This window comes from Homalodisca vitripennis, chromosome X, assembly GCF_021130785.1.
Source record: "Homalodisca vitripennis isolate AUS2020 chromosome X, UT_GWSS_2.1, whole genome shotgun sequence".
NCBI lineage: Eukaryota > Metazoa > Arthropoda > Insecta > Hemiptera > Cicadellidae > Homalodisca > Homalodisca vitripennis.
The window spans coordinates 49,009,244-49,034,147 of NC_060215.1; the positions used below are offsets into that span (position 1 = coordinate 49,009,244).

The following is a 24,904-nucleotide window of genomic DNA, read 5'->3' on the forward strand; positions in this document are numbered from 1 at the left end:
TCTCTTCGTATTACGGAGCGAAGAAACGGATGTTCGTACCCGGAGTGAACTAAATTTGTCATACCAGTATGCAGATCTTTACGTTTGAAACGACCAACATCACCTCCCTTCTCTCTTCGTATTACGGAGCGAAGAAACGGATGTTCGTACCCGGAGTGAACTAAATTCGTCGTACCAGTATGAGATCTTTACGTTTGAAACGACCATCATCACCTCTCTTCTCTCTTCGTATTACGGAGCGAAGAAACGGATGTTCGTACCCGGAGTGAACTAAATTTGTCATATCAGTATGCAGATCTTTACATTTGAAACGACCAACATCACCTCCCTTCTCTCTTCGTATTACGGAGCGAAGAAACGGATGTTCGTACCCGGAGTGAACTAAATTTGTCATATCAGTATGAGATCTTTACATTTGAAACGACCAACATCACCTCCCTTCTCTCTTCGTATTACGGAGCGAAGAAACGGATGTTCGTACCCGGAGTGAACTAAATTTGTCATATCAGTATGAGATCTTTACATTTGAAACGACCAACATCACCTCCCTTCTCTCTTCGTATTACGGAGCGAAGAAACGGATGTTCGTACCCGGAGTGAACTAAATTTGTCATATCAGTATGCAGATCTTTACATTTGAAACGACCAACATCACCTCCCTTCTCTCTTCGTATTACGGAGCGAAGAAACGGATGTTTGTTTGGTCAAACCATTTCAGCCAAAATAACAATAAGTATAAAAGGACTAATTAGGGAAATTTAACGTAAATGTTAAAGGCCAATTCGTGTGTTTTAAAAATATTTGTTCATAATAATAATCAGTAAGTGTCCCATTAATGTATTTTTACATAAGAGTAATACATAATAGTGTTTTTATAAAAAATATAGTGTTTTTAGTGGTAATTTATTGTTGACGATATTTAGATATTTAAATGTTTAATGGCAGACAGCTATATCCATCTAGTTCCATAAAATGAATCGGCAAAAAATTGAATTCTCTAACTATTTTTGTTAAACTAGTGTTAGTGTACATGACGAGTGGGAAAAGTACATTTTTCATTAAATTAAGAAAGAACAGTGTTCTTTTATTCTTATTTTGCCCTTTTATACGGGATAATAATCCTGAGCGAGGATTTCAGTGATAAACATAGGGGGGGGGGGGGGTGGGGTAGTACAAGATGGTATTTTACTAATAGAAAGTAGTCGGATCAGAACATGCTTCTCGTACATCCAAAGTACAACGTCTTTGACCAAACGGCAACCGGCTTTTCCAGATTGATCTGTTTATTAGTTGTATTAATTTTAAATGTCGTTTAGTTTCACACGTACTGTTACAAAAACAAAAAAATATATTCAATGTCAATTAATTAGGAAGCAGTTATTCCTATAGTGTGGATAAGACTCCTGCTTATCTATCTATAGTAGCTGTCGGAACAAACGATCATATCTATAATGTGGTTTTGCAATTTAGTAATAATTTTGTCTTTGTGTTTCAATGAGTTAATGAAGAAAGAAAGAAATTATAGAATTAAACCGAGTACTGTATTGTGGGGTTTTAGTGCATTTACCACATAAAAAAAAATTAATACGCTGTTAGTGATTGAGTAGTCGCTATCTTTTCTTAGAGGTAGAACTCTTGTAAGAGATGTATGTAAAGTAACTGTCATAACCTGTGCAGTAAAACACTGATAAACCCGGAGCGCGCCTGTAACATCTGCGCGGCTGGAAGAAAACTGTCAGAAAATATTCTGTTTACAGCGGTCGAGGCGCGTAATCGCGGCTAGAACGTGATCCGGGACTAAAAATAGAATCGTGAAATGCATCTGAACTTAAAGAAGTCAGTCGGCGGCGGAGACATCTCGTGCAACGAAGTAGCTCTTTGTGTAGGCATATTTGAGTTAGTTCTCAGCAACACCGCGTGTTCGTACTCGACCATTTTTATAAAGACTGGATTTTATGTCCAGTACGCGCTCGCTTAGCTCTAGGCTATACTCTTTCTCTTTATACTGCTCTCGTACGTGCCCGGTGGTTCTGCCATTTTACACCCTGGCCGTGTTCTCTTCAATCCCACCCCTCCCGACGCCTTTGGCTGTAATCCTTAAAGCTTCTCTTTGTTTTGCTAAATGCAGTGCATAATTGTACGGCTCTTGGTCGCGCTCGAAGCGGTTCTGCTCGTTTGTTGCGTATCGTTTCCAAAAACTTCTTGAAGTTTCTTAATTTCCGATTTCAATATCACCGAACAGGAAGATGAAATGGATGACCGGTCAAGAATTAGTAAGAATACTCAAACTACCACCTTAATTATTAAAACTTTAGTAGTCTACTGATTAAACGTCATTGAAATGCAAAGTGTAACAGTAGAATATTTAAATTGCAACGTTTCAATAGCTCCGTTTTAACGATTAATGATTAAAACACTTTGTTAAGTCCTTAATTAAGGCTTTTACTAAATACAAAGGCCTTGAACAGCTGTTATATCTCATCAACAAACAGTAGTAACCATAGTAGAAACCATTATTAAAATTTCTAATTATAACCTGTTGTTATCATTATGTCCGAATTTGTAGCCCTTAATTACTACACAAATCCATCCCGTGCAAAGTTATAACTGTGAAATATATAAACAAAGATAATTTCAGTGTCTGTTATACCATGTGACATCCCGAAAACGCCCGACAAGAAGGATTACACGCGACTGGTTCAAAATAAGATTCAAAGGTAAATCCGATTCTCTCTGTAGCTCCTACTCTTCCAATTAGTGCATTTTATTATCTCTTAGCGTTGTCAACATAATTATAGAGCCACAACAAAACCACAGTAACAGATAAAGGTACTGACATTAAATCTAATGCGAAATGGCAAGTATAAAATAGTATTCATCTTTTAACTGTTTGATTTATGGATTATGGATTTACTTAATAAAGAAGTTGCAGTAAATTAGAATGAAAGAACTGTATCAGTATATGTACAGTTTAAAATTGAATTTAAATTAGTAAAATTATGTTTTTATTATAGAAAATAATTTTTAGCTAATATTTACTACTATCAATCCAAAAACAGTTCCGGTTTAGTTGTGTACAGGAACTGTACTGATTGCACTGTACGAGAACTGTAAAACAGTGTTGATTTTAAAGCATAAACAGTTTCATGAAACAATATTTTCGTCTCAAATGAAAACAGTTTCAGAAACTTAGATTCCATGCGCTACAATACAGTTTGCATAAAATCAATAACTCAACTTTTATTCGTGTAAAAACATATTTTTACTTTATAATCCGGTTCGCTTAAGTTCACTATAGACAATTTACTTGCCATACTGCTAATTACAAACATTCACAGTATCACCGATTTCAGTGATTTATTTTACCACTGTCATTAGAAATGTTTGTTTTGAGTTAAATCAAGGTCGGTTCAGAATGGTGCCAAACAAAGTGTAATCCATACTGAAAGTGGAGGAACGTATTATCTAACAAAGACATAAGGTGTGCACTTACAGGCATAGTTTGGCTGCCGTGAAGACTGTTAATCGCTGCTTGTGCCTCCAAGTGAGAACTGAATTTGACGAAAGCGCAACCTGTAAAAAAACGTGTTGGTTAAAGGTCACAGTTATTTATATTTTATGTTACAACACCTATATAAACATGAAGGTTATTTTATATATGTTCACTTAATCACTTAATTACTTAATACTTAAGTGTTTAGTCAAAATAGCTTGGAACAGTATTGACAACAGCATTGCGTATATGACAAACACCAAATCCAGAACCTTACTCAAAGTCTTGTACCATTACTTTAGTAGTCACTTTACCAAGTTATAGGTGACCACTACATTCTAGGGTTTTAATCGATTTAATAATTTTCGGAGTTTCATAATTGAATTTCAAATTAAATCTGACTAGAGTATAATAAATTTTCTAACATGTAAAATTAGGGAGTGTAAATTAATCAAATAATATTCACTTTTTTGGAATGACGTTGTTAGAGTCATCGCATTTCATTGTTTTCAATTCAAAATTGTACGACAAAGGTGATATCTATGTAATAAAACAATTCTTTTTAATATAAACAAAAACTGAGTAATATCCTGAGCAACGCTTCATTTCATTTAGTCAACCTTCATCAGTTTTCTGATTACCGAGAAGGAGTCACGGGGTAAATGTCTTATTCATTCAAAAACCCCAAGATGTACACAATAACGGAGATGGCAGCAGTCGACAAAGGGACTGTTATTTCAATCAGCGGAACTAATTATGACGAGAAACTCGGCAACTAATGTGCTGAACACCGTCACTTTACACATACATGACATCGATGTTGTGATTGTTTGTGACAGACAAGCAAACAGTCAAGAAATCCCACTGTGTCACAACAAAAGTGATGACATCTTGTTTTGTTTCCTTACAGTCACGAGACGCTACACCGTCTGTGAGCTCTCCTCGTTTAATAACGTTTAATTCAAACACTTTGTTAACGTTAATGAACTTCGTGCAAGGGCTCGGTTCAAGTTGACTGCTTGAGAATGGAATTAGAAGACGCTTTGGAAAGGAACAATTTGTCGCACAAAGAGAAAATCCTTCTGCCAAATACTGCTTTCAGTAAGTCCGTTCTTTAAAGGTGTAGTCTTAAATTTCCATTTTAATACTTTTTCCTGTAAATTTGAGGTGGAAAGAAAACATTTTATCCGTAACAAATTCATAATCACTATTCTGTACATATTTCTCAATGTGCCCTACACTGAAGCTGATGATTTCCGAAAGAGATCAAATATTGAGCGTATTGAGGGCACAAGGGCCCACGGCGGATTTTGATTAGATTTAAAATCAACACCAAACAATATTCAAAACTCATAAACAGGTATTGCAGTGTGTTATTTATTAAATTACTGCCAATGAAGTTTTTCAACGTTGAATTAAGTGTCATATAACATGAACGTTCTGCATGTACAAGAATCAAACGACGGTTGAGACATTCTGCAAGTTCATCTACGAGAGTAATCTTGACAAATAGGTTTGTGTTTTATATACCATAGATTTTAGAAAAACCACTAGAAAGTTGCCATATTTAAAAACGGTTGAATTGAATAACGAAATGAAAAGAAAAAAATTTAAAATGTCTATTAGAAGCGAAGAAGTCCTCTCTACCACTTAACCTCTACCTTAATCACAAGTAACTAGATGCCTAAGGTTGTATAATTAATTAAGTGGTGCAAAATATTATAAACATAAGGTACTAGATATCAATTTTAGTTGAATTTTGAAAAACTCTTAATATAGTTTTGCGTTACGGTTTGAAAACAGCAAATAAGTCATATATTTTACAGTCTCCAAAACTCTGTTCATTCGAAGCTCTGAACTACCTATCACAGTTTATGTTTGTATTCCTTAATATTTCCTCATTTTCCATATTCATTTTATTGCCTAAGCATACTAAACGATACAACATAATATCGAAATACGAGATAGAACGAAACGAGAGTTATCTCACAGACAGATAGACTGACGTACAAACTGCCCTTCTGACCTCACATTCAGTATAGTATTTCTTCGCACCAAGTGAAAACTATACACCAAGATCCAAGTTTCAAGGATCATTCAATCAAGAGTTGTTGCACAAAAGAATGGACTGCCCTTAGACGCTTTGATTCCAAAATCAATAGAGTTCTTCGTTGGTCTAATAAGAATCTATGAATATTTTTAAATATCCAGGACCACTTTATTCTCTAAAAAACTTACAAACGGATAAGGAGAAGCACACTTGACCATTTACGTAAAAATGTTTGGCATAATATATAGTTTTGTTATAAAGTTTTTTTATTTTTATAAATTAAGATATATATGTGTGTGTGTACTATATATATATATATGTATATATATATAAGGTTTACTTATAATATATCTGAATGTATAAAAATAAAAATCCTTAATCACAAAACTCCGTGTAGACAGGTAACAGGCCGCAGTATAAAAAGTGACTACCACCGCAATCGAATCATGATTGTCGAACCATCGATATTTATGAGTATCGAATCCTCGATATTCATGACCTAAAAATACTAAAAACAAAATAACGAACCAAATTACGTAATACTTAATTCAAATAACAATATAGGTCTGCTGATGTTACATTTAAAAATTAATACATAGACTATACATATTTATAAAATATTACAAAAAAGAAAAAACGATGTAATATTTACTTTCAAGGATACACGTGTCAAAGAACACACGTACTTGCGGCTATCTTTAAATTACATTAACTTTTTGCAATATTATTGTTCTGGTAAATAAAAACTGCTGGCAATGATTAATTATGAATATCTACAGGTCAAATTTTATATTCGATAGTTCATATATTTTTAACCAATAGTTGATTCAATTGTGTTGGTGGCCGCTTATTATACTGCAGCCTAGGAACACACATGAATACCAAATAATACAGTAGGTCATAGGTAAGGTCATAGGTGACCACTAATAAGAGATTTAGCAGGGGCTGGTACAATACTGTGTACCTAACATTGCGTCATGGTGTAACGGTATAATATGCTTTTTGTGTGTTTTAATGCGGGCTCAATTGAAGGTGCAGGATACCTTAGTTCAATAGCACTGTACTCAGTACTGATAATGTGGGGCCTGAGAACTGTTCAAGCAGGGAAGAGTAGTTTGCTGATATCAACAATAGTTTAAATTTTAAAATTGTTGTCACATTCAATTTATATTTATTGGTCTGAACTAAAAACGAATAATAATGAATCCAGAGAGTGCACACTATATATTCTGTGGACGAAATTCACAGTAGTGTCGCTAATCATGATAAAATATTTTACAGAGCCACTGTGTAAGGAGCGGTCAACAGAGAAACACTACGGACATAGAGGTCCCACTTCATTACCGTACTCACATTTACATGCGCGCTTGTTTCATTATACACGTTTTCAGTCCACAGTGACCCAATATAGAACTTCTTATTTTATAGACTTACAGAGTCATCACCTTTGGAACATCGATTCGGGTCGTAAAAATAAATAGTACATTTTTAAATTAAGGAAAAGTGTCTCCTCTGTGACGAAGTCTCGGTTCATATACTCGGTTTGGTCCATTTGTCCAGAGATACTGGGTGGTGGCTATGTACTGTGGACCGAACGTTGCTAGGGGTGGTGTTGGTACCCTTGTCAGTGAAAACTTTCCTCATCTCGTCACCGAACGACAGCTTGTTTCTCATCTCAACTGTGGACTGAATTTCTAGTTTACGATGGGTTTTTACTACATCGGAAAGATCTTATCTGTGTCCAGATAGTAAGTTTGTTTTTATGAATTTAACGAGGTTAATAAGGTTTTATGTCATGTGACTGACAGGCTTCGGAGAATCCAAAAAGCATTTTTTACGATTGACAGGTTTACTCTGCAGTCTGTAGTCACAACACTACACAAGGAATAATTTGATGTTAATAATGGACTTAATTCGTTCCTGCCTTGAGGAACATAGCTATTTTTAACACGATTATGAGAGGTGCTGTCAAAGATTTTTTAAGTACGAGACCAAGGTGAAATAATTAGTGTTTAGCCTGCAACTAATTTGTTTAATAGCAATAACGCTGCTTAGGAAAACATTGACGTTTTATGAGAATTATGGCAGTTTGTAAAGCATAATCTAGTACCAAAATAAAGAAGGTGACAAAGCAGTGATAATTAAGGTAGTATTGTGAATTTATAAAATTTTATTTATTTGTACTGAACATATATTCTTTTTGGAATAGTCGGAGCATTTCGATTATATATAGACTTACTTATTGGCTTCTTATTTTGTTTGAGATATTTGTTAAGTAAGTGAGACATTATAATAATTTATAGGCCTAACGATGTATACAGAGCAATAGTTATTAATATAAAGTGGTAGTTTAAGTTCAAGCAGTTTAATATTCCACTTGAAAACTCTAACCGCAGGGTTCGCTGAATTTGCTGAATACAAAGGAGAAACAATAAACTCATAGATAAATTATTGTTTAATTTTTAAACCTTGATATTAATCATAACATCATTAAAACAAAATAACACGTGTTATCGACCCAAACATTCATGCTCTAACGACCACGTTTTAACTCAAACACAAAGACGTTATTAATAAATTGTTATTATTATTATTAGAGAAAGCAATTTTCTACCTCACACTTAGTGTCAGGTTGGAGCACCTTAATACATTATTTCATACTAACTATAAGTATGTCGTTAATAGAACGTTTAGAATATTGTGCCGAAGCTCTTAAATGTATACCGTTTGGCAGTGTTAACTTCATTGATTGTCAATTTCCTTAAAGCGACAAATAGGTTCTATATAAAATTGATTAAACATTTAGCGGGATGAAAATATCAATGTTATGACAGAGAAAATTTTATTTAAAACTTGCCTTATAAATATTTCCGATAATATTTAGTAATTATTTACGTATTGCTAGAGTGAATTTGTCATTCGATTAATTATCGTCGAAAAATTAAACTGTTAATTAATTAAACAGAAAATTATTTTCAGACAAAGGATATGGCTACTTATAAACAATGTAATATTTTACGTGATCTTTCGAATATGTACCGTGTTCATTAAATTAAGGGAAATTCTTCCAGGACATCACGGCTGAATGCGTTGTCTTTGACCAGAGCGACCCTCCCTGTTACATTAACAGCCAACCTTTGTATGATTACTCCCTTTAGTGTGACTTACACCGGGAAAATGGCATTTTTAATAATAAATAATTTCGTTTTGAGTGTAAAACACGAGAAAATGTGTTATTAATATAAATTGTGATTTACACGAGACAAAGCCATAATGAGATGTTTGTCCACTTCAGAAAATGTTTGTAAAATATAAAGGTAGAAGAGCGTGAACTTATAGCAATTACAGTAATGAAGTCATGTGCCATTTTACACATCGGTGCGTTGTAACAATATCATTATTATTACATTAAAACAATTGAAAAGACTTTCTACAGAAAAATAGCTCAAATAAGAAATAACAAGAATATTATTGACAGATTAGAAAAAATCACTAGTAGCAGTTAAAATATTTATTATATACAATTTTTTACAAACTTTGGAAAAGAACCTACTTGTAAACGGAAAGAACCACATACAGGTATTCTCTGAAGGTAATACAAATGCATATTATTTTATTAAAAGCTAGAAATGTATTAAATTTATTTAAATATAAACTAAATATTAAATATGAACTAGCCGAAAAATAAATGAAACATTTATTTGAGATATGTAGGTCTTGTAGGTCTCCCTTAACATCAGAAACGTTATGCAAATATTTAACTATTTAAAATATACATCTTGTAAAAATTACCAAACGAAATTACACACTGCACGTGAACTGTTATGTCCTAGTATATTACTAGAAATTCATTTTTTCAACAAAAAAAGATTTACTTTACAGTGTTGACTAATATTATTTATTAGACCAGTAGCTTAGTTTTAAGCTATTAGTTATTAAAAAAATTAAATTATGGTACGTAATTTTTTTATATGAAAAATTACTACTACATTTATGGAAGTAATAACAATAATAGGCAATAACTGATTTGTATAAATAAATGCAAATATACATAATTTGATATAAAATAAATTTTGTAATCAACACAAATAAGACCACAAGTTTACATGAGAACTAATGTAAAATACATTCAGCTAATAAAAATTATGTTATCACACACTGTTTTATAGTGATTTAGTTTAGAGTGCACTCCGACTTCAGGTTTTATATAACCTTGTGTTGTTACATGAATTATACAAGCATTTTATCTTATCACATATTTTTGGAAGAAGAGAGGTTATTAAAATAAATCACATTATAAAAATCATGTAATGACGCAAAAATATTTACTAAACTTGAAATTAAAGCCATCAATTGCCAATTGCAGACATAATCACCAAGTTCATCTAAAACCGGGTTATAAGCATCTCTACAAAAGCAATATTTAATTTTTTGACTTAATGCTTTAAGTACTACGAAGAATTTACCAGAAGTTCCTGGATCTACAAAAACTTTAACTTTAATTTATTGACGATTTAATATAAAATGGTGATTCTTGTCCAATTGTGGTTTTGCTTTTAGCGGTGACTAGTTTTGTTACGTTAATAAAATGAAATTCAGAATTTATTTTAGTTTCCTCTGAATTTGTTATTTACGATTTTCATAGATTTTTACTTCAAAAAGATTATTTACTTTATAAATATCTCTTTGAGGAAAGTAAATTCTTTTGTAAGAAATGTATAATGTTTAATTGATAACAGTATGTAAAAAAAATACCTAAGGTATTAAGATACTTTGAAACTAACGCTGTCTGTTGCTACTCTAGGATTACAGGGTTTTCCAACATTACTTGCTGTTGGATTGTAGCTGTTGCTTGTCGGTTGAATTGGTTTTACGTTATGCCATCGCTACTGGGCCGAGAAGGTATTAAGAATAAATTAGAATTATGAAAACACGCATTGGCTGCATTTTGGTGCCTTTCTTAACGTTAAATGCAAAGTTGGCTTAACCAGTTTGTACTGTCACTTAAACGATAAAACACTCTCCCGCTAAAAAATCGCTTAATAATGATTCTAATAGTGCTTAAGTTTCAGCTTTTTCAAAATAAAAATTTAAGTGTACATCAAGAATGTAGCCAGGAACAAACTTGAGGGGGGGGCGGTCAAGACAAAATTGGGGGGCCTCCTTCGGAAACATTCAAATGTTTGAAACTTTTAAGTTAAGAAACAAAATAGTGAATTTTGCACAAAGTGGTTTCGTCTTTGGATAGGCTGTATTGTCGATTGATATTCATAACTATGGAGGCACTGCTTTAGTAGGCTGTGTAAGATTAATAATTGAAATTGGTTAGACTTGTGTAGTAATTACAAAAACGATGCTTTTATTTTCTGCAAAACACAGTACATAGTATACAAATCCACATTGAGAAATGATAATATGTAAAAGAATTTATACAAAAATAAAACTCTTTTTGACTTTTGAGCTATCGTATCTAGGAATTGCTCTGAAGAAACTGATATTTCTCCATAGTGGATAGAAAGTAAGGCAATTGCAGTCAACCATTCATTCCTTATTTTGTGCCTTAAAAAGTTCCTGGCCCGTTTTAATGTTGAGAACCATCTCTCAGCAGTACAGGTCAGTACTACTTTCAGTCGTTTGCTAAAAAAATCAAGCAAAATTGAAAAGTTGGTGGCGTCCGGACTCCTTGGGCCCTCGCTGGCTCCGTTCTAGGTGTACGTGTTATTATAACCAACGGCAAATAAAACTAAAACGCGGAGAATATTTAAAATTTACGAGTTTTCAATTAGGCAACGGACAACAAGCTTCAAATTAAACCACGTCGTCATGCCATAGCTCATTATAATATTGTAGATATGATTAGGATACGAAATGAATTCCTTCCAAACTGCATATATTGCGACAAATCAAATGTTTACTGAAAGCCTTCCAAGCTTTTATAGTTGAAAGGAATTAAAAGCACGGTCACTGTTTGGAAACAGAGTCGATTACGCCATTAAAAAATCTGTTCAATTATTGAAGAAAATCTTACGATGTTGCTCATATCTGAACTGAAAATGTAGGCTATTGTTTTATAAAACATAATAACCTTCCTAAATGATCCTCGATCAAGAAAACCACTCGATCCGTAAAGAGGGTCATTTAAAGAGCGATAAAACCCATAATTAGCTAGTAAGGCAATTAGTTGGTGCGGAATAAGCCCTTTCTGACCTTATTAGGTGAAATCTTCCCTTTGTGGCGTGAGCAAATCGGCTTAACACCACTCCGCCCGGGCAATTAGCGAAAAGCTGTTCTGACGTGTGCACGGTGTCAGATGCCCGCGGCCATTCATTGTCAAACTCATCAAATACTACATCATCAGCGGATTCATCAAATTCGACATCATCAGGTAATGAATAGCCAGGTATTCATTAGCCGTAAAGCCATGATGAAAGTGGCGCAATGATTTATATCGGCCCGATTGCATTAGTTGGTAAATATACGGACTGAAAGCATTGGCTAGTTTGAATTAGTGGCACGATTCATTATTTAGTGAACCGGAGTGGCAGTTTTGTCAAGGTTGTTTTGAGCGGGGAGTATTAATCAAGCAATAGGTTTTCGAAACTATTTTTTTTTTACCCAATGAAATACGTAGAGCTTTTGAACAAGTAAATACTGCGGAGTTTCGACTGTAACGAAGGCTCATTTGCATAATATCAGTGAAATTCTAAATTTAAATACAGTATTTATTCAGAGACCTGATGGTAGTCCTAAAATATTTATCGAGGATATCACGTAATGTAAACGAAATCAGTGTTAAAACGCCGAGTAAAAATGAATCATCGATTTAAATATCATATTAATTGACAACACTGCACGCAACAGCTGCTGAAGTGAGATCTTCATCGCCGATACTTGTGTATAACTTGGGCAGTTGCCAAGAATGAGAAAGACAACGATAGAAAACAGGAACAGTACGTTTGTGGTTACTGTCATTGAAGCACACTTCATTAGGTAACAAGGATAAAAATTTGATTTCATATATATCTTCGATTTTTTAAACTTTTAAATTACAAGAACATGTTTATTCATGATTAATATGATGCAAATTGGATGTTAGCTCTTAGATTGTAATATTTCCATATTAGTGTTCACTTTAGAAACAATTTCACCACTGAATGATTTTCAGTTAGTTAATCGTCGGTGATTGAACATCAATACCGGATACACAACACAACTTTCAATCAGGAACATCGTACCTTTACGGCAAACATTTTTCAATTGAAAAGAAACTGTTTACGCGAGTTCCCCAACAGGATATAACCTCACGGCCTAATCCGAGTTGGGGATTTCTTTCTCGCGAATATAAAATTATTCAAACGAGGCAATCATACCGGTGGGGGGCCTGACGGAACAATCGCCAAGTTAGTTCGAGTTGAAGCCCCCGGGCTCGGTTCCGATCGATTCAGAAACTGAGAGACAAAAGACGTACTTTACACAGGAAATAGGCCAGTGAAGCGCAGGAAAATAGGGAGATTATACTATTGAGAGCCGTTTGGCCCCTCACCCTTTACATTAGACTACAGCTTCATGAAAGTTAGAACCGGTAAGCTTTCAGCTATTACATTTAACTTGAAATATAGTTTACGTTGTACATGACAACGTCACGCGCTTTGCAAATGCAAAATTGTAAGGTTCTTGGATTGGAGAATTTCACGAAATCACATTGATCAAATCCCTATTGAAATCTACTTGCATTAATACATCTATTTTAAAAAGTTATATATTTTAAAATCTGGGCTTATAACAATCTTGTGTTTGTTATATCCAATACAGTTTGGAACTGTAACAAGCTACGCAAATGTAGATGGATGAAACTTTCTTAAACTAGAAAAATAAAGTTAGATAATTAAGAGGCGAACTAATTACTAGTTTTGATGGACAAACTAAGTTAATAAGTGGTTTTTGCAAAATAGGACAAAGTACGTGGTAATGTCTGTCTTTCACGCTAACAAATAGCATATGGTCTGAACTTATCTAAACTTGACAGATATTTGTAACTTTCAACATCATGTTTAAGTAATTTTCTTACTAAAAGCTATATGTTTACAGAGAATATCACTTTTAAGATAGAATATTAAAGTTCCACAATAAATTTTTTCCTCGCCCATTTACTGTTTTTTATAGTTTTATACGCATCGTTACTCACACTAACTTGAAGCATTTATAACAGGAATATAATTGTATCATTAGTTGATATGCCAGCTGTTATCTATGTATTTGTTAATCTCATTTTCCACAGTAACCCGGTTAAAAGTCTTTATTATTACTCTTGGGATGTTTGGTTAATAAGGCACAACATGGACGCAATAAAGGCATGTACTCTCATTCTTGTTTTCTTTATTGGAACAATGTTTATTGAGTTAATGTAAGTGTAAACATGAAATAATTTCTACTTTGGGAAAATCCTTGTTGATTCAATGTAGGGGGAATAATGAATTTAGATAAATTTTGGATTATTTTACTCAGCATAACCAAATGTACTAACTTGTGAATTAATTATTGTTATCAAAATACTAGCCTACCGCAGAACTATTTTTTGTGACATGTGGCTGTCGGAGTTTAAACCTAAAACATGAATAATTAGTGAATTGGAGAATCCAAAACTGGTGGACCTCATGCAATATATACATATGTACATTTGATAATAATGTAAACAATATCACTGATTTCCTCATATTTTTCAACTGATTTGTATTTAGTTGCAATGATAAACCCAGCTTGGATTTCTGTGGGGACAGTTGCGTAAAATTTAATGGCTGTACAAATCACATTTATAACAAAAAATGTGTGTCAGAAAAGCGTTACTGTTCAAGGATAACTGCCTACGCAATAACACCATGCACAGTCTTCATTTTAGAAGCAAGTATAGTATTTTTGATACTGTTTGGAAAGTGGGATTATTTTTAGTAAGAAAATCTTAAATGGGACCATAGATTTCACATAATATTGACATGATGATCCGTTAGGAAAATGTATGTCGTAAATTCAAAAGTTTCATTTTTTAAAACAATAATTCTTTCTACTTTATTTTACATATTTTACATGGTATCCTGCACATATTTTATATAAAAGGAATATAGCTTTTATGAGTCAAGGAAAAATAATCATATTTTAAAGAAGAAACCTCAAAAGTGACTGATTGCCAACAAAATGCTTGAAAAATAATAAATAGCTGGTAGAACTGCAATCATACTTTAAAAGAAAACAATACAAGTTTTCAAAATATGCACACTTTAAAATGTGATTACAACCTCTTACTCTCCAATTAATCATCATACAAGAGTGCATAACAATAACCGATGAATTATATTACAACCACGTTTACAATATGGTACAATACTACAAATGTATTATGTCCCTATTAATAATTAATTATAAAGGAAACATTTGTGTCTCTTCATCATGCTACTGATCAATTAATGTATTATATTAAAACATACATCTTTTATGTTTCGATCAATTAGTGTAGTATACTAAAACATACGTCTTCTGTGATACAATACTCAAAAGTCATTTTTTAATCTCTAATGAAAAAGAAAAAAACTTTGTATATTCTTAAAGTAAACAGGTAGATTATTAAAGGTACTAAATAAGAGAAAGTATCGGTAAAAGAGTTCGGTCTTCGATCGGTGAAATAATTTGTATTTCGTATTTTTTTATAGTTGCGTTTGACAATTTATGTTCTTGAGGACTATTTTTTAAAACTTACAAAAAATTATATGATATTTACATGCATTTTTAGTAACGGAGTAAATGGCAGACAGTAAAAAGGTTAAATCGGAGATGCTCACGTTAATTTATATAATTTGAAAGGAGTACCACGAATGAGAAGTACAAAAATCTAATAAATCGTAAATTTCCATAGTTTTTCTCTATGTGAGATTAAAATAAACGATTACTACGGATCATTTAAATGAATAAATTCTCTGAATTGTTTCTGAAATATATATATATATATTTTTGTGTTTGTAGGTAGTACGTTTTCGGTTTGTATAGGACAATTTCATATATCCACCTGATTGAGTACATAACGTATATAAATCATTTTGTTCTATCTGGATCTTTCAATATTTATGTATAATTAAAAAAAAACAACTTTCTGTAAACTTGTTTGTCTATAAAAATTAAGTATTACGGGCACAAGCGGTTTGAGATAGGTTGCAAACCCTAAAAATATAGTTTTATCGGAAACTTTAGCTTACTTAAGTTTTCAGGCTATGAAATCAGTTAGTAAAACTGAATAGGAACAATGTGTATCTGAATTTGGAATAACACAGTACAGTATAAGGGGACGTGTTTCTATAAGCGCACAATGACCGGAAACAATGTACATTTATACAGCTCGTCGTGAGTTTTCTGAGGTCCATGACATGGGATGTAAAATAGCCCCGTCCAAACCCTTTTTTCAGAATGGCTATATGCTAAACAACTCATCAACATGCAGAACGTTCAACAAAACAAATCAAAGACAGTTTTTAATCATAATACATTAAATATGAGCGAAAAAAGTTGGAATATTACAGTCGTGACATGCTTAAGTTTAACCTGTAATCATATTTATTCTGTTTAATAGGCTTAAATAGTTCGCAGTGACTGTTGAGTTATAAATCATTGAGTTTAACTGTAGAATTCTGTTAGCTAATGAATTTTCAGTAAAGTAAAATTATTATTGCACAGTCAGACGCAAGCAGTAAATATCCTAGATACATATTTGCCAGTTCATGACACATTCGTAATACAAACAATTACTTAGCTTTCCAGTATTTATGCGTATATGTTCTTTATATCTACTGACTATAATATTTACGTCGTTAGTATTTTATGCGGCACAGTAATTTATTAGGATGCGGGATTCCCAAGCCTAATGTAACATCACTTGGCACAAAAGACAAATAACAACCGCTGAAGCCATGGTTTACATAAAGTCTTCATAACCTTAATAACGGTCAGTATGTCACATTGAAGAAGAAAACATACATACCTCATAGTAAGACTGCTGTCAGGATCATATCACCTTCATAAAAGGTTTATTATTTGCTGAAGGGTTCGTTATTTTAGTGGTCTTTAAATCGCATCGGCTCTTAAGAGGTTCTATTTCTTGTAGAAAGAATGTTTTTCTCGAGTAGCCTATTAGTTTCATGAAAGCACACTTCCTTAACAGTCCCGTCTCCCCCGGACGCTCTGCTTCAACACATAGAATTCCCTGAATGAACACTTAGCCAGTACTGAATGGAGTCCTTCACTTTAAACTTTATTTCCGTGTTATTTCTCATTACATTCAAAACTCTCTTATCGGAAGAAGCAGAGTTAAAACCCTGGAAATGTCTTCAAGAATATGCCTTTATCTTAATGGAAAACAGTTTCACTTCAACTATTTCAAGTTTATTAATGCTCAGCACATCTTTAGCTTCCTTTGGATTTAAGTAAAATAACTTGTTATACAATGACTTTTATTTCTATCGTGGAAATTAATTAAACGTTGTATTATATACAGTTTGGTAAATAAAGGGTTGATGATTAACTTATTTTCAGCTCATTATTAAAGTTAATATGAAAAGTATTAGTCTATATGATTAATTGTTCAAAATGTATTTCATCAGAAGATAAAATTGGATTAAAATAAGGATCACACAAAATTGCAATTTTAACTTGTAATCATGTAAATGGAAGATAGTTAATGCTTTATTTCATACTGTAAAGTACTGTTATAACTTATGGTTTTCCGAAACAGATTAAGAAGGATATTCGTGCATAGTGGTAGAAGTGAGACATGTAATACATTACGGTTTATTAAAGATTAACGGGTGAAAATCCAACAAGACACCTAAAGTCTCGAGGGGGGATGTTGACATTTAGTTTAGAAAGTACAGTCAACAAAAGTCCGGAAGAAAGAGGAAATCCCTCTGGAACATCTTGGAAGGAAAGACAATAATGGAGTATAATGTAAAAAAATGTAGTTGACGAGAAAAAACGGATGTTGAAAATTAGACTGAGTGAAGTGAGTGAGTAATGGATGGTTTGGGGTGGGGTTTAGAAGAAGGAAGGGTAGGAAAGGGTAGGAGCGAGTGACGGAGAGTATGAAGACTAATGTGAAGAAGAGGGTTATCGTTTTACCCCTCCGTAGGGATACTGCCTTGAAATTGTATGCGGCAATATTACCCCGTGTCACTTCTGGACAGTCGAAAGAATCTCCAGGTTTTAGAATACAGTTTAAAGTATACTTTGCAACAAGTGTACATTTCAACAAAACACATCAAAGGTTTGGCCATGTGGATCTAGAATAAAACGTTTTTACTCTAGAGCAAAACCAGAAAACCTGATACATGCTACATATTTACCCACTATTCTTTACATTGAAGAATTTAGACACACTTATGTGTTGGAGACAGATAGTGATACTGAAATTGGGTGGAATTTCATAATATTTTATGTTTTAAGTGTATGAAAATAAGTTAAATGCAATAAAATAATGTCATACACACAATTGAAAAGCGCAGTCTTTACGTGTGTTTATAGTTTGATTCGCATATTTACAGATAATTAACTAAATATTTTTAAATAACAATTGGTTCTGATTTACTACCAAAAGTGGCAATGGGGAGTGATATTTAATTAACGATAAAAATTTACTGAAAAATATACAGCATTCAAATTTAAATTTAAACAGATTTAACATCGTGCAGTCGCGAGAGTATACAGGTATAAAACAAAAACATATGCATATTTAAGAAAGGCACTTGTTTTTTATACGAAACACCATTGCTATATTTCCTTCATAGAAACTAGTTAAAGGATACTGGATGCAATTGATGAGTCAAAGAAAATCGAAAAGTGATATAAAATATTGAAATTAAAAATTACAGTTACCATTTATTGCCCTATCAAATATTTTTAATTTATTCATATATTTAATTCTTGAAACATGCTAACTTAGGAACATTTGATCCTGTTATAATAGTATGTGTTAAACAACATACGACAAATCACTATGCCAGGTTTAAATCAATGCTGTTAAACAAACGGAATCATAGACAAATAGCTTTAGTTTTGAAATAACATATACTAATAATATTCAATGTATTCTAACATCTTCATCGTTAGTTTTGAGTTATTTGAAAATTTACAATTTGGAATAATTAAAACATGGTTAATGATCATTATAATTATGACATTTCGAGGTATTAGGTTTTAAATAATTAATACTTTAACAACTATAAGGTAAGAATTACACATTTTCTAATAAGGTTAAATTTAAAAGGTTGTAATTAATTTGCAAAAATTGAGTAGTCTTTATCAATAATATTATTTGATGAGAAAAAGAATTGTTTGAAGTCGAGTTTGTTTGGATGAATAACTGAATGGTCATCACTGATATTAATGTGCTTAGTAACAAAAATATAAGACTGAATGGAATAAATTACATACATTTAGAATTTTTACAAGTTGAATGTTTGTTTATCAATATTTAAGTAAGTAATTGGCTGTTTACCTAGTTAATCATGTAATATGTAATGCGTATCTAGAAATATTACCCTAACGGATGTCACAGCAATACAGTTACAAATTCATACACTGTAAACAATTGACTCTAGAAATATTTAAATTTTGTTCGGCCAGTTATTAGTGTAACTGACAAAACTACGTTCTAAGTAAAAATAACACGAACAGTAAACGTATAATACAGAATATACAACCAACATGCAACGCTGTTGATAATATTAATATTATTAAAAATACCGACTTTATTGAATTGGGAGAGAAATCCAATAGAAGGTATGTTACCTTTTAGAACCAATAATGTTTCTGAATCAACCGCTAAAGGCACTCCTGAGCCAAGCCAAGACAGATCCGAGATCTCCACATGCATATTCATGGGTGAGTAATCTTCCCTTAACGGTTTCAAGATGATCGACCTTTCACCTGGCCCTTCAAGAGCCCGATGACTTTGTTGTCACAGGAGAGCTCAGGGTGAGTTAAATGGTTATGCAAATGTTCTAGAGGATCTTAAGATGCTGAGGACCGAAGTTAATTAGGAGTGCTAAAAATTCTGAATACTTATAAACGGATTTATTGTTGAACTTTGCTAATGCTAACTCAACCGTGACTACTCGATATAAACAAGAATGATTGCTTTGCTTTGTATCTTCAAGAAATGTCAAAGAACGTCAAGGCTTAAGCAGTATTAATTGACAATAATAGTTACGAAATTGACATGTTGAAATAACAAGCTGACTGTAACAACCTTTACAAGTTGTCAATATTTTTTTACTAGAAATCCACGACAAAGTTTTCTTAACTGATGCAGATTTAAGTTCTTTCATGCATAAATTATAAATCAAGTAAATTTGAAATAGGAAGTGACTTATTGGCACTTTGAACGTGGTATTGTTCAATGTAGAAAAGGCCCCGTCATTTTTGTATGAAAACAGTAAATACACCTTAGCATGAATACAGTTTAACATTTTTTTTTAATTTATCCATCTATATTAAAATGTATCTTAAGCAATACAGATTCGTATTTAAAACAAAACTAAATAACTGATGAAGTTTACGATAAATCTCGAACAACGTTAAAATATACATAAACACTGTATTACATTGTGGAACATTCTTCTTTATCGTGTTATTGCCAAGAGTGAAGTTAATTTTTGTTTAACTAACTTTGAACTGGAGATAACGACAAGAAGCACAAAAGCATCCGTTCTCTAGAACAAAGTTTTCCCTATCAATCATATCCTTCATAAAACAGTATCATTACTGTGATTTTAATATTAAACACAAGCAACGCCATGTTAAAAACTACAAGAACATTTTGTAATTTGACCACGCTCAGACGCGCGCACACAATGTCCTAATATCAGCGCTCGTTTCGTACGGTTTCTATTTAATTTGTCGTTATGAGGTTTCCCTCCCTCAGCGCCAGAAGCGTTCCTTGTTGCTTGTTCGCTTTTTCAAGGAAGTACAAAGTGAACAACGAAGTAGATAATAAAGAATTTAAATATTTTGAGAAGGTTTTTTGCAGATCGTGTAAACTATGCGTTTATGGGTAGCAAAACATATTGCTATGGCCCTTAATAATATAACTTAAGAAGTGGTAGGACTGATAATTCATGGGGTAGTACTATGCACGGAAAAAGAACAATTATTATGTATTGGAACAATCACGCTGTATACATATATCGTATTGTTAAAATTACTCTAACAGATTATTACTTTTTATTTACTGATGTAAAACATTTGAAGATATAACAAGATATTATTGGAATATCCATAGATATGCTAAACTAAAACACGCAGTATCATGCAATGATACATTTTATAACTGAATGAAAGTACATAATTTTGAAGTGCATAGTTTCTTTCAAAAAAGATATTCGGTTGAAATATTGTACTGTTTATTCGTTATAAGCATAGAGAAGTTTTCTTTGGTTGAAAACCACACTTTAATATGTTATCATACAATAGTCAATTTCAGTTTTCTGGTTTTCAATTTCCATAATATACTACTAAGGACAACGAGACTTTCATTGGATTAGTTATACAATACAACGTATAACAATAACATATGCTGTTATACATTTTTCTCGTGTTTTTCAAACTTTTAATTTTTCTCTAAATAACCATTTAACACGTATTAAAACGTTGTGATCATTAGTTTCAACATATTTGAATGGGGTAGTAATACGTGGTTTTGTAATACAAAAAACACAAAACACATTTTAAAATTAAAAATACAATCCTTTGGAAAAACTTTACCAACACTACCGGTAGTTTTCACCATTGTTCTGGCTTCACTCTAGTTTACCGCTGTAGTGCGGTAGTCTAATTTGGAGTATGTTAAAATCACTGGCGTGTAAGGAAGGCTCTATACGTTGGTGGCTTTGATCTTCTAATGAAATGTTTCACACATATTTAACCAAACGGCTGCAGAAGTAGAGTTAATCAAGTTGGCGGCTTGATTAAAGGACAGAAGAAACCTCACCAAAATTCATTTTGGTCTCGTTGTTTCAACCCACAAAAACCCGAAATGTTTTGTGCCATAAGCAATTAGCACATTACCAATAGTCCCAGATTAAAATAGTTATTTTCCCAATATGCATATATGCAGTATTTTAAATTTGTAATATATTTGATACAAAAAGCAAAATAAATATCAGTCGGTTCTTGCAAAGTGTACTGTCAATTTGTCTGAGTTGATAAAAAAATATAAAATGATTTAGAAAGAGGGTAAATGTGGTCTTAGAAAGAAAAAAAGGTGCATAGTGCTGGGCAGATTTAATTAAGATTGTAGTTATTTCTCCCTGTATTTTAATTTGTTACTTTGGTATAACATAAATGTACCTACCACTAGTATATTTATCTTCATTAATTCATTCATGAAAAATTTATATGGTATTTGGAAAAATATATGTTTCTTATTCAGATAATGGTCGATAGTAAATGTATGGATAGTTTGTATTATTCTGCTAAAGTGGACAGACGTTGAATGCACATTCTACTAGCGTTAATCAAGATAGATAATGTTTTCCAGCCACGGAGTATGGACGAGTGGTTTACAAACCATACATATCTTACGTAACTCAGTCGCTAATAAATGTATCTACAGTAGTCATATTTTAAAAGTACCTAATTGTAATAGTTGTCATCCTAATATTCATTGCTGTTTATGTATATTGTTGAATTTATGCGTGCAAGATTCTCCGTTCAATCTTCACAAACACTGCCGTTGCATTATTTTATCCTTAAACTCATGCTTCATGAAAAGTTATTTTTAACAAACCTGGAGTTAGACTTGTATACAGTAAAGCAGATTTAATTTCACGATCAATAATATTCAATACACCTTTTGAGACTGAAATGTCCCTTTGATATATTATCTTCAACGGAACGCACGCAGACCAAGAAGGACTCACGAATCTTGAAAACCAATATTCTCGAAATCCAATTAAACTCAGTACGATGAAAGTGTAACTGAGCTTCAGAGGACACGTGTTGTGTAGAGGGGTGATGGAAAGGGTTGGTTGGGGAGGAGACCGCGAGTAAAAACCGATCAAGCAGAATATTGTGCAGAAAAATCACATTCCTTTGTGAATAATATTGACATAAGTTCTGTAAACTGTTCCGGTGTCGTGGTAGTCAAGCAAGAAAAGGTAATTATAAATATCTGAATAATTTAGTAATCATCGTAATATCTTTGAGGAACTTGATATTAAATCTAGGTACATATTAATTCATTGTTATTTGGAAAAAAAAAGTGTCTCGTCCTTAAAGTTCCCAATACCCTCTTGTAATGATACGTATTAACAAATTGATCGTGCACAGAAAACTTTAGCATGGTAATATTTATAAAACTAATGTAAAACTGATGTATTTATTTGCCTTAATATTGTAATGATTATTTGTTCGCTGCGCTTGAGATACGTGTACTAAAGCTAATAAACTTTCATCGAGTTTATGAATATGTGCGCTCAACCGTTGGCGTAAAATTCAAAAGAAGGAATTTGTTGATGTCACTGCCAGTGCTTTCGCCCATTCATTATCAATTGTCCATCTATAGCTCGCGTAATGGTTCCATTTTCTGCCCATCAAGTCTGAGACAAATGAGGCGGTTTTGGATTTAACTGCGCCAATTCTGAAACAACCCTCGACTCTGTACTGTTGATAATTAATACTCCAAACGAAAGTCATAACTTCACTACAGAAAGAAAATCAATTACTGGTGCGAGTGTCAGAAACACGCTAAGTTAATTTGTATTGGTTTATCTGGTATAAATAAGGAACAATACTGCCATTTTGAAGCAGTTTTAAATACAGACGGAATAAAACGCTGGATTCAACAAAATCATTTCCTTTAAAGCTTTTAAATGTTTGCAACGACGTTTAAATACACATTGGAAGCTTTAATTATATACATTAACACAATAGTAGAATGCTGTAAGTAAATGTAAATAGTTCTTTTGAAATATTGACCTGCAAATAGTTTTGCTATAAGGATGAATTTAATTCCTGGTAACTCTACTGTGAAATGTTATAGTTTATGAATTACAAATTTATATTAATATAATCATTTTTAAATGTAATTTTGACGTGCTGCACCTTGCCCTGGGGAAAACCAATCTTTGCTAGGATGATTAGTGGACATATGTAGTACTGGTTTATAATGGATTCACATGACTGTTTCGTGTGGAAGTTGGTTTTGGTGCGAAGTAAATACCCATGTTTGTGGTAGGGTTTGATGGGATGTTTTGGTTGAGTGTGAAGTCACTTGTGTGTTTGCTATATAAGTTAGGATTGATGCGTGAAGTTGGTTGAGGGTGAAATAACTTGTGTGTTTTCTATGGAAGTTGTGTTTGATGCGATTTAGTGGAATTAAACAAATGAATAATATTTATGGAGCTTAATATGGCTGTCAATCGATCGTGTGTAAACCTGTTTGTGCAATATTCCTATAGGTTAGAATGATATCTGTAGTTATATACACTCCTTAAGACATTTTAAAACCTTTAACATGTTACATTATTTAATAAATTTTAATTTCCTCACTTAATTTTATACTCAGAAGGAACAAAATGTTGACTACTTTGAAAATGATGTCATAAACACAAATATAATCGCAAGAGTTCCCTTTGAAGCAGGGTGTCAAAGAGTAGAAAATTGTAGCTGAGCTTAGTTTTCAGAAGATCGGTAGCTAAGAGCTTGAGAACTACCTTGTATTCTTAAGTCGTATCTACCACTGTGACATTTAGAAACCATTCGACTTGAAACGTTGAGTTGACGTTTGTTACTCCTCTTATTAACTCCTATGTTTGTGAAGTTGCGTAAATGATTGTCTGTTTTACCTGCAGTTTGAAAGAACAAGAGTCTTGAGTGTGTTTGTGTGTTGGGAAATACGCTATTCCTGTTACCAGAGTAAAATATAAAATTACGCCCATACGAGTCACACGAGTTTGTGAGCTTTTTCCGGTAAGATCTTAGTAATATTAAACTGTTGAGTATTTTACTAAGTAATAAGTTTTAGCTTTATTACATCTATTTAAAAGCCGAATACATCTGAACATATTATAACATTGAAAATCTGAAAACAGATTGTAGGGTAACACAATAGAGACGATTCGTATACTTTTAGTTCCTAGATTCACGGATACTTAAGTGCATTTCCTTATAAGTGCATTTTGTCCTATAAAGTGGAGTAAAACCTTTATAAAAATAATTTAAAATGCATTATTATTTATTTGGGAATCCGTAATGCATTGGAGATTGACAGTTAGTCGATTGTAAGAAATGTAGAAGTAATAGAACTGATCCCGTTAGAAATTGAGGGA

The 24,904-nt window shown here is 32.6% G+C and overlaps 1 protein-coding gene across 4 annotated transcripts in view; it reads right to left on the reverse strand.

Annotated features, from left to right (window-relative positions):
* The window catches only part of LOC124368986 (CUGBP Elav-like family member 4), a 198,512-nt gene that overhangs the window by 101,161 nt on the left and 72,447 nt on the right, over positions 1–24,904 (reverse strand). For all 4 annotated transcript variants that reach the window (XM_046826572.1, XM_046826573.1, XM_046826571.1 and 1 more), the window contains one exon: positions 3,494–3,573. In XM_046826572.1, the coding sequence (XP_046682528.1) occupies positions 3,494–3,573 (80 nt within the window). The remainder of the gene's footprint in view (positions 1–3,493; positions 3,574–24,904) is intronic.